Source organism: Lagopus muta, chromosome 6, assembly GCF_023343835.1.
Source record: "Lagopus muta isolate bLagMut1 chromosome 6, bLagMut1 primary, whole genome shotgun sequence".
Lineage (NCBI taxonomy): Eukaryota > Metazoa > Chordata > Aves > Galliformes > Phasianidae > Lagopus > Lagopus muta.
Genome location: NC_064438.1, coordinates 13,433,481 through 13,445,559, shown reverse-complemented (window position 1 = coordinate 13,445,559; position 12,079 = coordinate 13,433,481). Strand labels below are relative to the sequence as shown.

Genomic DNA, 12,079 nt, shown 5'->3' with positions numbered 1-12,079 from the left:
TTTTGGGAAGTGGTTGTAAAAGGTGGTGTGGGTGGAGTCTGTTCAGGTCTGGCTTAGTTGAGATTTCTTTTTGCAGTTTTTGAGGTAGGCAAATGCTAACTTCCTTGTGCAGTTTTGATTTGATAATTTCTGACACCACAACTCTTTGAAGATAAAATAATCCATACAACATGAAGTAGGATCACTCACAAGTTACCAGTTATGTTTAAGATAATGCACCACCAATGTCATTTCTGTGTGTCCAGATTATTTATGTTGGAATGAGTATTTGTTTTCCTTCTAGATTTTTATGAAACAATGTGTTACACTGGGTGTTCTTCTGTTTGTTTTGCAGCTTCCTTATTGTGCTGATATGCCTTATCTTCAGCGTGCTTTCTACAATTGAACAGTATGCAGCTCTTGCTACAGGGACGCTGTTTTGGATGGTATGTATTAATGTGATTGTGTGTTTGTTCTTAACATGTAAATCCTCATCTGAACCAATGTCATAGGCACAATGCTCTGTATGGTTTAGAAAGAAGCTTTTTTCTGCTTTTGCCTAATGAGTCTATAAAGCCCTAGGAAAAAATCAAAAAGTTATGATTGTACAAAAAGCCACTCAGATCCTACATAGCCTATAATAAGGATGTTCAAATTGTGTCCAACTCAAAGCTATTCTGAAGTTAAACCTGAATCCCTCACATTGGTTGTGTGAATCCATTGTTCAGCCTTGCTGAATAGCAGACACCTCAACGTGGTTGGGGCCAGGGATGTGAAGGGAATAGAGTAAATGGAAGTCCTCTCTTTAAGCAGAATTCAGATCCAGCCTTCTTTCCCAACTGGTAAGCTGCTTTTCTTTCGTTAACTTGAGAATTATGCCAACTTGCTCTGCTTGTTCTATGCAGCTTCCCTTCAGCAATGAACATTTTGTTACCTTAAGTTTATGGTTCACTGATGCTGCAGCAGTTATATATCAAGCTATGTTCTAAGAGTACTGCTGTCCTGCCTGTTTAGACTTCATTCAAGAACCTTAGTTTTGAAGTCTGAGAGGCACATTTTTCATCACAGGAAAAAAAAATAAAATCTTAATTTGTTGTACCTCACAGGTAATTGATGTATCCCCTTCTAAATCATTGGTTTCTTTGTATTTGCCCATTATTTAACCATTATTTTACTCCTGAAAACACTATCACTGTATTGAGAAAATGTTAACCATCGATTTGTTTGTTCAAAATAGTTCTTGCAGTTGTGCACCAGTGATATCATTATTGTGTATATCATTAACATAAAAATGTTCACTCAAAATATTGTTTCAAACCATGAGTTCAATAAATGTGAAGTTTTTATACTACATTTTGAGTAATATAAGAATAAGCACAGCATATGAGTTTTGATCACTTGTCTTTCTGTGGAATATATCTTCATGCCTGCTGTATTATTTATAACTAACTGGTAAGTTGTTTGAATACCTGTGTTACAACTGTGCAGTTAGTTAAAGGGAGTCCATACCTGTATTTTTGCATCCAATATCTTATTTGATTTATGGTTTTCTTTTTGTATGGATTTAAGGTTCCCTTTTATCCAAGTAGTAGCTGTAGATACTGTCAATTTCTATGATCAATTTGAACTGTGATGATATCTCCTTGAAACATTCATTTGTGATGTATCATGATATTTTCATGATCATGCTGTTGCTCCAGTGAAAGAACTTCTAGTGACAGCGTGACCATTACGTTTTGTTTTTAGTGTTCTTTTTCCTTCACCCTTCACTTTTGATTTTGTGAATGAGATCATGGAAATCATTTTGCGTGTTCACAACGTATTCTTTTCCTAAAGGATTAACTATAATGATTTTAAAGAGACTCAAATTGATTGCCAGTGATCCACTGATCCAAAGCAGTGGATGGGCCGATGCGCTCTGTGCTCTATCCAGTTTTGGTGAGACTTCCAAAGGAGCTGTGGTACCTTCCTCAACAAAATTTAAGCCCCAGAATCTGGTTCCTGTTAGCTTCTACCCAACAAAGTTTCTTATTCTATCCTTATTTTAAGGTTTTCTTGTTTCAGTAATAGTCATAGAAGATGTTATAACTAAATGAAAACAAGATCTAAAAGGGATGTTGAGATTGTGCGTATATATGAACACTTTTTAGTTCTTCAGTTTCATAGTATTGAAATATTTTAAAATCACCTCCCACTACCAAAGTAGAAGATCTATTTTCAGTAATTTATAAATTATTTTTCAATAATTTCTGAGCATTTTAAAAACGTTAATGCTTTCTCATAACAATAAGGGAGCCAAAGACTACTGGGGAAGTTTGTGTTCCTATCGTGTTCCAGTTGTAGACAAAAAGCTCACAATTAGCCATTGAATCTTTCTCTGCTTGTCACCACACTTCACAAGGCAAAGAACCTTGATGAAAGCTATACCTAAATGCAGTTGTGATGGGAGAATAGGAGAGAATTGGGCTTTTGTTAGCTTCCAGAAGGCAGTGAAAACTGTTTAAATTAGCATGCGTTTATTTTATCGTTTTTCACTAGATGGTGCTGTTGGAGGGGGTTTAACTGCAGTAACTTGTTGGCAGTTGCCCAGCGAGAGCTGAGACTGAGCCAAGGCTCTGAAAGGATCATCATTTTGAAGGGTGTATGTATACTTGGCCCATTCTAAATAGTGGTGCGGGAGAGCTTTTGCCATGACTCATAAAGAGAATGTAGTATATCTGTGCAAAAATTGATTTTGAGACTACAATATTTAAACTATGGAAAAAAGTAATTCGGAGATGTATGTTCCCAGAGAGGCCATATTTTTCTTTTATTTTCATAAGCAAGGATTTTACGGTGCCAGAACACAGCAGAATGCTGTTATCTCAGCATGATCTAAGAAAATCCAAGTGCCTGATCCAAGGGGATTAAATATTCTGCTGAACGAAGGGATATTTAGTCTGCCTGAAAATGCTATTTTCTTGTAGGAATCTCATTTCAATATTGATTCCAGAAAAAAAAAAGAAAAGAAAGTGACTGTGTTTTAGTGATGAAATTATAAGCACTTTCCAGCTTTTTCTTTTGAGTTCCTTTCTTACCTCAGAGTACTGCTTACTTGAAGAGATAAAAGTATTTTTTAAATATTAAAAATGGCTTCAGTGAAAAAAAAAAAGTAATATGTTCAGTAGTTAATATTTGTGTTATTAGCAGTGAAGGAATCTACACAATTGTGAGAGAATGGCACAGAATTGAGGCTTATAAGAAGCTCGGGTTTTATTTCTTGCTTTAATATAAGCTTTTGTTTGAAGATCAGCCTTGGCTTTCTTTCTTTTTTTTCTTTTTACTGGGTTGTTTTATGGGCCTTGAGAAAAAATACCTACAGCTTTTGATTCTGAAGAACTCACAGAGTTCAAGTGGTTCAGCGTGGTTCTAGCATTTTTTTCCTCATTATCTTCACTGTTCATGAAGCCAAGACAGGAACTTGTAATCTGAGCATTGATAGTTGTTCTCGTTTTCATTGCTCTGAAAAATTATATGAGAGTATTGTTTGTAAAGGATTTCCCCATACTGTGCAGTGCAGACTGCAGTCACTGATGTAGGCAGTCTCTCTGAAGAGTACTGCACTTCTGAAAGCAACAGACTTGGCAGCCTCAGCAGTGTCCCCTGGCCCTGACCTAGAACAAGGTCGACTGATGTAGCAGATGTGCATATGATGAACTCATGCCTTCAGACCTTTGCTTTTGTAGGACTTGCGAACAGACTTGTCCAGAGAATCACCTTACTATCACTCAATCGATAGCTGAAGTTTGAGAACCCAACTGTCATTCGAAATTGCCTTCTGTGCATTTTAGTTAGCCAAATGTGAGTGACTTGAAGGCTTAGGAAAGAACAGACATGAAAATCACCCTTTCCCCATTTTCCTCTGAACCCCAGTATTACTGGCTGCTCTGTTTGTCCTGGTGGATGATGCAAGTGTTTTGTATATTAACAAAACAAGTGATGCACAAATCAGTTGCTCACCACCTGCCAATTGATGCCCATCCAGTCCTTGAGCAGCAGAAACACCCCTCAGCCAACCCCCCTCACTTTTATATATTTTTTTCACATGATTTCATATGGTATGGAATATCCCTTTGGTCAGTTTAAGTCAGCTGTCCTCTCCTTGCTCATGTTCCCCCCAGTCCTCTTGCTGGCTGGATAACTCACAAAGCTGTAAAGCTGAAATGTCCTTGGCTGTAGATAGCACTGCTCAGTAACAGCTAAAACATTGGTGTGTTATCAACGCTGTTTATCTCCTAAAGCTAAAATATTGTATTACACCAGACACCGTACAGAAAATCAACTCTGTCCCAGCTGAAACCAGGGCAACAACCAGCTGGATTGGTTTGGATTGCTACTTGTGATAACTTCTTCAATTGTTCCTGCTGCTCACAAAGCAATTCCTTGTTAACTCCCCTGGTCTGTGCAGGAAAGTTGTAGATTTTATGTAAATTAGACGTTAAAGGGATTTAATTAATTTGCTTTGGAAGGCTGTGACCATTTTTTAGTTGAGTTTAAATACAGCTTTACGTCCACCTTGAGCAGGTCTGAGGGATGCAAATCAGAGTGGTTGTGAAGTGGGAAGAAGACAGATTATTAGATAGCTGAGCCAATTTAGTGCTTAGGAGATGAGGGTTTTTTTTTTTTTAAAAAAAAAAGGGAAATAGGAAGGGAAAAGAAAGCTTGTCAGCATTGTTTGGTATAGCTGAAGTCTGAGCAGAATAAGAATGGCAGGAGGGAATGAAGAAGAAATATGAAAGTGTGCAAAAACCAGTAAAGGAAGGATGAAAAGTTATTCCTTTCAGATGTGCTGCAAGTCTAAGCTCTTAACTGTTGTGGAAGGGAGGCACAGCTTTCTCTTTAAAATCTGTAGAGGGCAGCATTGGACCGTGCTGTGTCCCATTTGGAGTGGCTGGGTTCAAACCTTGGATGGTGTCCTGAAGTAGGTAAAAATATCCTTTGGAAGAAGTGAACTATTAATAAAGAGATGGCTTTTCACATGGATTTGGGGAACTTTATACGAGTAATAAAAAAAAAAATAAATTCTCCTGGGAGATAGGGGTTGAAGAGAAGGGCTGTGTAAATGTTGCTGCCAGAGACAACTCTCGCCACTTTGTGGCTGTAGCCACAGAGTTCATGTTGTTTGGCCTACCTGATTTCTCATCATGTGGATGGCTGTAAGGAACAATTATAGCTTTCAGTGAGAGGAATTGGGCACATCTGCATGAAGGAGAACGAAATAGATACTGAACTTCTAAACCTACTGAAAGATTTCCAATATGATTGTATCCTTCCAGCTGTGTTCTTGCCATCTTGCCATTCAGTGGCGAAAAAAATCATTTGGCTAAACTTTTCTACTGTTAACAATGAAAATTGGTTTTAATATCTATATAGGACCACGGAATTGTTTGAACTGGAAGGGACCTTTAAAAGTCATCTAGTTTAACTCCCCTGAAGTGAACAGGGATACCTACACTAGATCAGGTGCTCAGAGCCCCGTCCAGCCTGACCTTGGGTGTCTTCAGGAGCAGGGCGTCCACCACCTCTCTGGGCAGCCTGTGCCTGTGCTTCACTACCCCTATCAGAAACCACTGTTTTTCTTATATCCAGTTTAAATCTCCCCTCTTCTGCTTTGTAATCATTTTCCCTTGTTCTGTCGATGAAGACCGTGCTGAAAAATCTGTCCCCTTCTTTCTCATAGTACCCCTTTTGATACTGAAAGGCCACTGTCAGATGTGCTCAGAGCCTTCTCTTGCCCATGCTGAATAGCCCCTTCTCTCTCAGACTGTCCTCGTAGTAGAGGTGTTCCATCCCTTGGATCATTTTTGTGGCCCTCCTCTGGATGTACTCCAACAGGTCCACCTTTCTCTTCTACTGAAGACTGCACCCAAATGCAGTACTCCAGGTGAGGTCTCACCAGAGCAGAGGGGCAGGATCATTTCCCTCGCCATGCTGATGTTGCTTCTTTTGATGCAGCACAAGATACAGTCAGCTTTCTGGGCTGCAGTGGCACATTGGTTGCTTATGCCCAGCTTTCCATCCACCAGTACCCTTTTTGGCAGGGTTTGTGTTCAGTCCTTTTGCCCTCCAGCTTATACTGATGATAAAGGTTGCCATAGCTTGGGTACAAGGCCTTGAACTTGACTTTGTTTAACCTTGTTGGGTTCTTGTGAGCCATTTCTCATGGCTTAAGTTGGTCTAGGTCTTTCTGGATGGCATCCTGCCCCTTGGGTGCACTGACTGCACAGCTTGGTGTCATCTGCAGACTTACTGACACAGCCCACCAGCATCCCTACATTATATGGTGTGAATAAGCAGTAATTTTATAGAGAAGGAAAGTCTTCTACATATATTGTGGACATGTACCAGATTGGAATTCTAGTTTTAGTCTGCTACACTGGAGCTTGCATTTGATAAAGGTAGGCTTGGATGCAGAAACTTACATTTCTGCCTTTTGTAAGAACGATGAAAAAAATCTCTCTTGTTGGCCTTCTACACCTGGAGTTTTCTGTGATGGTGAGAATCAGAACAGTAATCTTGAGTGAAGCCTGCCTGTAAGTCACTGTGAGTGAAGGAATCAGAATTTGACATTTATCTGCCTAACGCACTGGATTGAGATGGCTGTGAAATACCAGGCATTTCATGGGACTCAAACTCTGAACTTGGAGTCAAACTCCGGAAAGTGTGACCCTCCTCAAGCTTGCCCTGGGGCTGGTGACAAATTGCAGGCTGGAACAAAGCAATGGTGATGGATTGGAGCCACCTGCTGGTGGCTTGGTGGCCTGCGTGGTCCCACATGGTGGTCTCCCAGCCACGGGACAGCATAGAATTACTGGCCAAAATATGAAATGAACCCAGTGCCAAATTATCTCTTTGGTCTGAGTAAGCCATCCCAGCTTTTCATATGTCACCTACAGTTGCCAGTCATAAAAAAATATTGCTTTTGTATTGTGTGTAGCATATGAAAAATAGGGCGATACGTGTTCCAGAGTTGCTAGCAGTTCACCTGTTCCTCAAGAGCCTGTGTTTACATTCATAAGTCAAATAGAATACCAGTGTTCTGTTTATTTTTTTTAGTACAGCTGCACTCCAATAAATTCTGTTCAAAGTCTGTTTTATTCACTGTTAAATTTTGCGTTTGCTTTTGTCAAGCTTTCTATTTGAAGGTTAAAGTTTGTCACAGCCTCTCTGGGGTGTAAAGCCATGTCAAGCTCTGAGCATTGGTTTGATAACTCCAGAAGGAACATGATAAACTTTTTTCTTGAAATTATACGCATTTAATATTTTAAACACATATTTGGTGCTTCAGCAAACGAGAAGCTGAATGCAAATTCCATCTTGGAGAAGCAAAACAAAAAAAGAAAATAAAAAAAAAAGAAAATAAAAAGAAAACTGTGAAATGCTAGTGCATAGTAGAGCCAAGCAGTGAAAAGAAAGATTTTTAAATTTAGGATTTATCTGGATTAGTGTGTAATGTTTGCAGTGACAGGTGTTTCCTTTATGCTTTGCCCAAATGTCTGGAAAGTAGTTTGTCATTAAGTGCTACATTCAGTGTGTATCTCAATTTCAGTATAACTGGAGGGTCTATGGCTTTGTTAGGTCCTTGTTTTCACATCTGACCTCAGCCAGCTGGAGTCTATTGTTTTAAGCGTAATGTAACAGCTGACATAACATAACGGATATCAAGCTGAAAAGCTGAAGCAGTGCAGTGAACTGATGCAAAGGGAGGGGAAAAGGAGAAGTTGGGAGGGAGGGAGAGGGGCAAAACTAGCTTCATGATTCAAAGTGGAAGCTTGCTGGCTTGTTTTCCCTGGGGGAATTAGCTAGAAAATAACGGGATGAGTCTGTTGAAGTTCTATTAGCAATTGATTACATATGATAGACTACTGAGACAGGTTTGAATTTGCCAGCTGTCACTAGCTGGTGGCTCTTGAATTGCTTTAAGTGGCCCTCAGTAGGCAAAACTGGAACAAACTCTGCAGGTGTGGTGTAATTGGAGTGTGGGGCAGCAGTGTGTACCAATGTCTTGTGAGAAAGGAGTGTCCCGGGGTGGACAGAGAGAAAACGACTTAAGTAAATGGAATGCATTAAGAATTTTATTTTTAACATTGGATTCCTGTGAGATCCTTTTCTAAAAATGTTCCCACTTCTGAGTTTGGTAGTAAGGTGCATCAGCACTGACCACTAACCGGCCTTGGAAGGAGAAGGAATGAATGAATGATGGCTCTGTTAGAAACTTACCGCAGCCGTTAAAAAAAATTGACAAGTACCTGCCTGTCCACAGAAAAAGAACAAGAAGGTATAGAGTTCACCCTGTTATTTCTTTATATAGGTATAGGAGAAGCATCAAAACCGATTTCTATTTTTAGCAATGATTGAAAAAATTCTTCTGGCTGAATTTCATTTGTACAGGGTAAAGCCTCTGGCAGCTCCACCCTACTGAGTGTTTATTCCATGTTTTTAGGTGGGAGGGGGGGGAAGTTAAGACTCTATGCTGTTTTTTTTAAACGTATATGGGTATAGGCAACCAAATTAGGTCCTACATTTGTAAGTGAAGTTTTTATGGCTTGAGGCTTGCAGTTATGCAGTGTGTTTAACTCTGTGTATATGAGTAGTCATAATGACTTCAGCGGAGCTTCCTGTGTGCGTAAATATTAACAAGATCAGGGCGTATTAGGAAAGGTTTCATGAACAGTGTCTGCTTGTACTTAGGGATAACCTAGGAAGCACAGGAGTTTGATTTATGGCAACTGTAAGCTGTATTTATCACACATTTAAAATTTTGAATTTATTTTTATTTCATTTATTTTGACAGTATACAAAAGTATTATGGTGACTGAAGCATCAGCTCAGTCTTTGCAAGACATTGTCTTGCACAAGGAGTTTCCAAGATCATTCTTGCTGTAATGTGAAGCCCAGTCCTATTTTCTCTCTAATCAGAATGGAGTTGTGAAAAGAGTTAATGGAAGCTGTTGATTCAGTAGCTAGTAATGCATTACGTGGACATTTACACTGTAGCTCAGCTTGTAAAATGAACAAATCCTGTAGTAGAGCTTAGAACTTGGCGTTCTGCTGGAGAAGCCTTGAAAGTTCAGCACCACCCAGGTATGCCAGTACACTGATTTTTGGGGACCTGTGCCTTGGAGTATTGTTTACAACAGGTCATTTCCACCTAACTTGCTAAACATCAGCATATTTTCAAGGTGATGGGAAGCCAGGAATTGCTATTAGCTCTCAGAATGAGCAAGACTTCAAAGAACTAAGAAAACAAAATGCTTGCTCTCACACACTGTCTGTGAAAGCAAGTTATGTACTTCCTCACTTTGATGGCTTCCCGTATGTTAATGACATTGGGGCTGTCTAATGTGTGCTGAAATACACAGAGTATGTCTAACAGCTGTCAGTAAATCCATGTGGTATTTGGATTTTCAGGTGGGCCTAATTAGTATTTAACTGAGAGAAGTCCCTGGTTCCAGAAGCTATAGGCAGCTGTGAATATACAGTAGCTCTGATGGCTTGCTTTTCAGGTAGCAAGTGACAGCAGTACCTTCTCTAACAGGTATAGCAGCACTAAAACAGAGAAAAAGATCTTTTAATGTAGCTTTGAGCTAAGAAACTCAGGAAGTGAAGATTGAAGGGCTCCAGGCTTTTGTTTTTGCTTTCGTTGTTTCTTGGAGTTGCTGAGTTGTTTCCACATGCATCCTCATTTAAAATCTATTTTTCAATCCCCCCCCCCACTCCCCCTTTGTTTTTTTTTTTTTCTCTACAGCATCTCTTCAACATCCTTATTAAGGTACCTTTCAGAAAACCTCTTTCTTGTTGTTGTTTGTCAGCTTGACAGGATGTGCTTACACTTGCAATGCATGCCAAAGAAATTGATTTACTCATCATTTATCCCTCTGCAGCCATTCCCCTTGTAAAGATGAAAAAGGACATCTGCTCTAGAGGCTGGTTTTGTGACAACATTGCAGAACAGTTTTAAATCAGAATAGATATGCACAATGACTGGCCTCCATCTGTCCTGCAGGCAGGGATCTTGACGCCTACCTTCTAGGAGCTGTTCCAAGTCACTGATTTAGTATATGAAACTTGAATTGAGTTATACTTAGTGACTGGGGCAGGGGAAAACGAAGGAGAGAAAATTAAACATTTACCAGTTTTACTTCTGTAATGCCTTACCAACATGAACATACTTGACCTTGCAGCATTCTTGGGAGGTGAGTATTAGCAGTTCTATAAGTAAAATTGGATAACCCCTGGCTTTTCCACTGTAGCTTGACTCTGTGAGATGAAACCATTGGAGAACTTGGGCTGCACTTCCAAGACTGGTTGTCAGCCTGTATTAGCTGGCACTGCCACCTGAAGAAATGGTCCTGCTGCTCCATTCCTTGTGCCAACACAAGCATTTGTGCAGCTAGTGCAGCTATGTTGTAAACTGCCTTGGAGAACCTGTACGTGTTCAAACTAACCTTTTTTTTGGCCAGATGAGATTGCTTCTTTTGGCAGCAAAGCTGGCTTAATGTTTGTGGAACTACAGTGTAAGATTTCATAGCTTTTGATAGTTAAAAGTGTGATGGAAACTTTATCTGCAACGCAATTTGCAAGCAGACTTGCGCTCTATTCTTCTGAAAAAATATATTATTTACATTACGCTCCATTCAAAGGGCCCTGCCTGCAAGATGAAGTACAGCACCTAGCAGAGTGCCAGCATGCTCTAAAAGATAGTTCTTACCTTTATAAAACTTGCAGTCTAAACAGGCAAAGTGGTGAAAAGGTGAACGGAAGGAAGCATGAATAGCCTCTTGCACAACCAGGCACCGAAGCAGAGAGAGAATAAACTTACCCAAGTCCCAGTTTGGGCCTGCTCCAAGTGTTCAGGAATACGTGATGGGCCTCATCAATCATTATACCAACAAAAAAAAAGACATATAAAATTTCTTGTCTCATTTCTTAATTTATATCTTGTTTCTGTGAAAGCTTTTTCACAGAATTTTTCAGTATGACAGTTGAGATGTTGACCTTTGTTTCACATACTTAGCTCTGTTATTGCCTTTCTTGTATTGATTTGACTAAATAATTAAGTAGCATTTTATGTTCTTTGTATCTGTTTTGCAGAAGGACAGCAGGATATCAGCCTTGAATGCTGATTGAGACTGACTTGATTGAAATTAGTTTTATCCTATAGGTTGAGGCATGTCTACTGTAATCTAGAGCCAGTTATTGAACTTGAATTGGCAGCCCGGCTGTGTCTGCAAACAAAAGCTGTTTTGTTCAAACTCATCTAGGACAGCCAGGGATGTAGGTAGGGTTGCAGAAGCATGTCTGTCTCTAAGGGCTTAAGCAGCAATCATCTGCTAGCTCTTCCCTACTGCCCCTCAATGGGTTTTAACTTCGCCCAGAATTGGATCGCTCTGCATTTTGCTCTCATAGTGCTGCTGTATCTAGATGACCCAGAAGGCTTTACTTAACGCCAGAGATGATTAAAATAACTTTAATTGTGTTGAGGAGAGGGCTATGAGCATTTTAAGAGCTGGTTACCACTGTTCAGCTTTGTGGGTGGTTATCTCCAGGATGAGAGGTGTAGTCAAGAGGAGTTGGGTGTGGTAATTAATATCTTCCATCTCTCTTACTGCCTTTGAAGTGACTATGAGCACATGGCTGCATGCGTCACTGTAGCCTAGTCCTGAGGGGTATAATTGGACTATTATGTCATTGTTACTATTAATACAATAACAGGAATATTTGAGTTTGAATTACTGTAACTATTTTGATTAAGGGAAAAAAAAAAAAAAAAAAAAAAAAACACCAAAAAACAAAAAACCAAGCCCAGAAGGACACACATTTCTCCCCGGAACAGTGGTAGGCTAGACCTGAGGTAACACATGCCTTAATAACCCCTAGCATGCTCAAATAAAAAGCCACTTGGACTCAAGTGCATTTTTCAGTCATTACAACATATATTTTCATGCTTAAAAACTTTTGCATGTTAGGATCCGGATCATTAGTGAAACCTTTAAGTACTATGAATCATATGCCTTCTTAAGGCAAACAAACTTTAAAGAAAAAGTTCTTCCTTTACTCC

At 39.6% G+C, this 12,079-nt stretch overlaps 1 protein-coding gene across 1 annotated transcript in view; it reads left to right on the top strand.

Moving 5' to 3' along the window:
- KCNQ1 (potassium voltage-gated channel subfamily Q member 1) overlaps positions 1–12,079 on the top strand; it is a 328,812-nt gene that overhangs the window by 42,183 nt on the left and 274,550 nt on the right. Inside the window, exon 2 of the mRNA XM_048948648.1 lies at positions 335–425. Within this exon, the coding sequence (XP_048804605.1) occupies positions 335–425 (91 nt within the window). The remainder of the gene's footprint in view (positions 1–334; positions 426–12,079) is intronic.